We start from the raw sequence: 5,483 nt of genomic DNA on the forward strand, positions 1-5,483 counted from the left end.
ATGTCCTCCCAGATCCGACTGAGGCTGCTGCCGAGAGCCAGATGCATGTTCGATGAGCCGGTTCAGTTGAAGGTGGACGGGCTGAGGTCCAGGCAGGTGGTCACCCTGAGAGCCAGAACCACCGACGACAAGGGCGTGGTGTTCAGGTCCTCGGCCACCTACAGGGCCGATGGCAGCGGGGGGGTCGACCTGCAGAGGGACCCCTCTCTCAGCGGGAGCTACACCGGCGTGGAACCCATGGGTCTGCTGTGGTCCATGAGGGCCGCCGCCCTGCACAAGAGGTTTCAGAGGACAAAGTCGCTGGACCCCCACGTGGTGAAGTTCTCCATGCACGAGGAGGAGGAGGAGGGAGGCAGGATGCTGGCTGAGGCGACCAATGAGAGGCTTCTGATTGGAGACGGGGTCAGCCGGCGAACGATCAAAGACGGAAATATCCGTGGTGTCCTGTTCACTCCTCCAGGTTGTTCTTTGTCTCTGTCACATGATTTAGTTGCTGTCATTTCCATCATTCTGACGGCATAAAAACGTACGTGACTTTGTTCTTGCGTGTGCCTCCTGATCCAGGAGGAGGTCCGTTCCCCGGCGTGTTGGATCTGTACACTTTCGGTGGAGGTTTGTCGGAGAAGAGGGCCTCCCTGCTGGCCTCCAGAGGGTTTGTGGTTCTGACTGTAGCGCTGTACGGTCATGATGACATGGCGAAGAACATCAAAGAGGTCCATCTGGATTATTTCGAGGAAGCCATAAGGTTTTTAAAAAAGCAAAATGAGGTGAGTTGAACTAAACTAGTGATTCTCAACTGGTGTGTCTCGCGAACCCGTTTTGAGTGGGCTTTGCCAGGACAAAAAGAAATCCTGTGGTTTTATTTTGAAGGGACTTTTTATGCAGCAGAGTAAGGATAATTACTATATTACTGTTATATGTACTAGCTCAGGTTCAAACTGCAATATATTTTCATTAAATACAGTTGAGAAGTTGAAAATGTTCCTCCATTGGGGTCGCAGCTTGTCTTTAAGGGGTGATGGTGGGTCAGACCAGTTAAGAACCACAAAACTAATCTCTGAGAATATTGAATTCATTGTTTTTGGTAGTTCTGTACTTGCTGGCTCACATTTTCTGTTCTACTCATGTTTTTTTTATCTGTGTGGCCTCACAAGAAATAATAAAAATGCAGCTGATAGTTTGCATGTCTGTCCCCACACAGGTTGGCAGTAAAGGAGTTGGTGTGATGTCCATTTCAAAAAGTGGAGATCTTGCACTGTCGATGGCCTCTTACCTGCCAGGTGTTGCGGCCACAGTGTGGATCAACGGCTGCTCTGCCAACACTGTTTTGCCCCTCTACTATAAGAAGAGCCAGATCCACCCTGCGTTAATGTTTGACATCAGCAAGATTATTCCCACTGAGTCCGGGGCTGCCAATGGCAAGAATGCTCTGCACGACCCACTGGCAGAGGAGAACAAGGCCACGTTGATCCCTGTTGAACGAGCCGAGGGACGTTTCCTCTTCGTGGCGTCAGAGGACGACCTCAACTGGGATAGCAAGGCTTACCTGGACATGATGGTGGAGAGACTGCAGCGTCACAGGAAGGACAACTTTGAGAGCGTGCGTTACTCCGGGGCGGGGCATTACCTCGAGCCGCCTTACGGACCCTACTGCCCCTCCAGTTTTCACGGGGTTGTAGGCATGCCGGTCCTGTGGGGGGGGGAGCCCAGGTCCCACGCAGCAGCAGAGGTCCACCTGTGGAAGAAGATCCAGGAGTTCTTTAGAGCTCACCTGAGCTGTGACGCCACGCAGATTAAAGCTAAGATGTAGAGACACATACGGAAGACAGAGGAACAAGTTAATCACTAGTTGTATGTCAGGTAAGATTGTGACCTGATGCCTGGTTACAACTGTACTCTGAGAGGAAATGCCGAGAGATTTAAGTAGCACTCATGGGGATCATTTTCAGATATGTATTTATTACTGGAAATCTTTAATATACATGTTTACTATAACTTTTCAAGCTGTCCATGTCTGTCTCTTATACGTTACATATCTTATAAAACACAAAACACACAGGAGGAAAACACTGGAGGCGAGTTAGTTTAGACTCTAGAGATACAAGAGTGTGAGGCGTTCAAGGCCAGTGGTTCAAGCTGGGGACAAAAGAAGAAAACCCATTGTTGTATTTTATTCAAGGGTCAGGAACAGCTTGGCCTTTCACTCCTAAAGCACAGCGTGTTCTCACGGTGTTCTCACTACTAGAAAGGTCTTAGGTTTACAAATGCAGTGAAATATATAAATGAAATGGTAGATGCAAGTAAAAAATACAAAAAAAAATGTGTAAACCCACATTTTGTATGATCGTTTTTTGAGTAGAAATGTGGTCTGTCAATCCCTCAGATTTTTCAAGAATAGGATTGTAGCCATGGGCGCATTAACCTTACAACCGGAGAAACTACCATATGTTTCTATTCAACCTAGTAAAGAAGGAATTGATTCGAGCAAGTCTGTCAGAAAGAGCAATATATCAGCAAATAATCCTATGTTATTCTCAGTATCATGAACTGTGATACCAGTTAACTCACTATGGCCTCTATTTGCAATTGCTAGAGGCTCAATGGTCAGGACAAAAAGAGGCGATAAGTCACTGCCTTGTCTCGTGCCTCTACAAGGAAGTGACTTAAGGTGCATCACGTGCGGCTTAAGCCACGCCTCCACACAGACCGAGCAACAAAACAAAGCTTTTTCCAAATAGTTCCGTCATTACTCTTGGCTTTCTCTCTCGCCACGCGGTTCAGGTGAGGACAGAAGGAAGAAAATAGTGACTTAGAGTCGTGCCTTCTGGGAGCAAACGGCAGCAAATGCATCCATCTCATGTTGCATACCCCTCCGAAAGATAGTCACACACACACACAGAAAGAGAAAGAGAGAGCCAGTCCTCGCTCTGATTTCCCCTAAAACACAGTTATTACAACCTTTGTATTGATTAACAAACTGTTTTCTAAAGCCAGAACACCAATTGCGTTACTTACATATGATAGCCGATAGCATGCCGTCAAACTGCTCGTTTTTGTGGCGTCCTGGACGTGGCTGGCTGTCTTGGTCCTCCTGGACTCAGGGGTCAGTCTCGTTATGCCAGGGCAGCTCAACAGCCCACGAAACTTCACACAATCAATTAATTGGGATAAAACGTGCCCGTTTTTATCCACTTCGTTATGTTTCTTCAACACATTCCTGAGTCAGTGGGTAGTGACGTTGACTTGGCTTGATAAGCTAGCTTAGTAGCTTGACTGAGTTATCCATGCCTGTCCTTCTAGTGTTGTCATGTTTTCGTAATTCTTTAGACAAGTGTCTCGTGTCCCTTACTCCTGCAGCTGTCCATGCTTGATTCGGTCCATGTTGATTAAAAAAAAAGCAAGAATGGAAAGTAAGATACGACGTTAGCACAACTGCATCCAGCAGCTAGCTTAGCCACACCGTCTTGTTAGCTTAGCCGTCTCCACAGAAGCTGCTTCCCTTTCAGCCAGTCTATTGGGTCATAAAGAGGTCCGCCTGATCTGGGACGAGGTGTTTCACCCGGAGTTCTTCTCTCAAACGAGTCTTGGGGAGATTATACCGAGTTAGCTGTTGGTTTTCTACGAAGAGCAGTGCTCGCTACCATATTGTTAAAATGGACGGCTCGCGCCTCGTCAGACGAGAGACGAGTACTCGCAGTCTGCGGCCAACCCTCCCAGAAGTAATTTTTTTAGGGCGCTGATTGGTTTAAAAATCCGTCCATCCATGTCAATCATTTATATCTTTGCTCAGTGATTGGCTGAACTGCTTCTTAGACCTGTCTTTCTTAGGCCAAATGGATCCGGCCCCACCACGTGCACGAAGCAGCTGAGGACAAGCAGGAAAAACTGATATTTTACAGATACTTCTGGATATATTCCATAGATCAAAAACTTTTATACGTTTTTTTTATAATTATTATTATTTTCATAATTAAGAATTTTATAAATATCTTTTTTTCCTTTTTTTGGTGGTTCATGGTGGGCGGCCCTCTATTGGCTGGCCGCCACTAGTGCAAATACATTTGAATTCGCTTTATTACAGTTTTCAGCTGCCTTCGAAGTATTAACAGGAAGTCACAGAAAAAATGACTTCCTGTTAGTCCATAACTTTAGGTTTATATATATATATATATATATATATATATATATATATATATATATATATATATATATATATATATATATATATATATATATATATATATGTATATATATGTATATATATGTATGTAGAAATGTGTGTAGCTGTATTCTTTGTTCTTTGTATGAGATCTTGCACTTTCGATGGCCTGTTACCTGCCAGGTGTTGCGGCCACAGTGTGGATCAACGGCTGCTCTGCCAACACTGTTTTGCCCCTCTACTATAAGAAGAGCCAGATCCACCCTGCGTTAATGTTTGACATCAGCAAGATTATTCCCACTGAGTCCGGGGCTGCCAATATCAAGAATACTCTGCACGACCCACTGGCAGAGGAGAACAAGGCCACGCTGATCCCTGTTGAACGAGCCGATGGACGTTTCCTCTTCGTGGCTTCGGAGAACGACCTCAACTGGGACAGCAAGGCTTCCCTGGACATGATGGTGGAGAGACTGCAGCGTCACGGGAAGGACAACTTTGAGAGTGTGTGTTACCCCGGGGCGGGGCATTACCTCGAGCCACCTTATGGCCCCTACTGCCCCTCCAGTTTTCATGGGGTTATAGGCATGCCTGTCCTGTGGGGGGGGGAGCCCAGGTCCCACGCAGCAGCAGAGGTCCACCTGTGGAAGAAGATCCAGGAGTTCTTCAGAGCTCACCTGAGCTGTGACGCCACGCAGATTAAAGCTAAGATATAGAGACACATATGGAAGACAGAGGAACAGGTTAACCAGGTAATAATGTGACCTGATGCCTGGATACTTTTTTATTCTTGAAAATCTTGTTATATATGCGTTTACTATTCCTTTTTTAAGCTATCTATGTCTGTCTCTTATACCGGTGTAACAGGCCTAGATAATACCCTGGGTATATTATGACCTAAGCCATTTTATACTCTGGGGTATAAAATGACCTCGGCCCGAGACTATTTTACACCCCTGGGTATAGTTTGGCTTAGGACAGTTTATTCCCGGGATATATCTGGCCAAGGCCCAGGTTTAATCTGGGCGTGGCTTGAGCTTCACCTTTTTCTAACACCTCGTCTCCTAACTGGGCCTGTTTGTTACAACCTTTTAACGTGTTCAAATAAAGATCTTACCTTGGGCTCGTTGGACATTTTTCCATTTACATTTTGACACATTGAATGAACAAAGTCAAAAAGAATGTCGCTGTATCCACTGCACTCGTCAGATAAAGTTTGCAACTATGTGGGAACACACACACACACACACACACGGTCCTGTAAGGTACTATAAAATGATTCACAGAAGCAGATACAAGGCTTTTAAACCCACGTTAATTCATTTTC

General features: G+C 45.7%; 1 protein-coding gene across 1 annotated transcript; it reads left to right on the forward strand.

Annotated features, from left to right (window-relative positions):
* On the forward strand, positions 1 to 1,829 carry LOC137781920 (acyl-coenzyme A thioesterase 1-like). The gene is made up of 3 exons (XM_068570941.1): positions 1 to 460; positions 565 to 767; positions 1,202 to 1,829. The coding sequence occupies exons 1-3, from the start codon at positions 1 to 3 to the stop codon at positions 1,808 to 1,810; spliced, it is 1,272 nt and encodes a 423-aa protein (XP_068427042.1). The 3' UTR covers positions 1,811 to 1,829.
* Positions 1,830 to 5,483: the final 3,654 nt, after the last annotated feature.

This window comes from Clinocottus analis, unplaced genomic scaffold (genome assembly GCF_023055335.1).
Source record: "Clinocottus analis isolate CAN_PGR_092001 unplaced genomic scaffold, fCliAna1.0.p SCAF_11, whole genome shotgun sequence".
In the NCBI taxonomy this organism is placed as follows: domain Eukaryota; kingdom Metazoa; phylum Chordata; class Actinopteri; order Perciformes; family Cottidae; genus Clinocottus; species Clinocottus analis.

Coding starts and splice junctions, on each gene's coding strand:
- LOC137781920 (XM_068570941.1), top strand. CDS start 1: ATGTCCTCCCAGATCCGACTGAGGCTGCTGCCGAGAGCCAGATGCATG. Junction 461..564: donor TGTCCTGTTCACTCCTCCAG/GTTGTTCTTTGT, acceptor CTCCTGATCCAG/GAGGAGGTCCGTTCCCCGGC. Junction 768..1,201: donor TTTTAAAAAAGCAAAATGAG/GTGAGTTGAACT, acceptor GTCCCCACACAG/GTTGGCAGTAAAGGAGTTGG.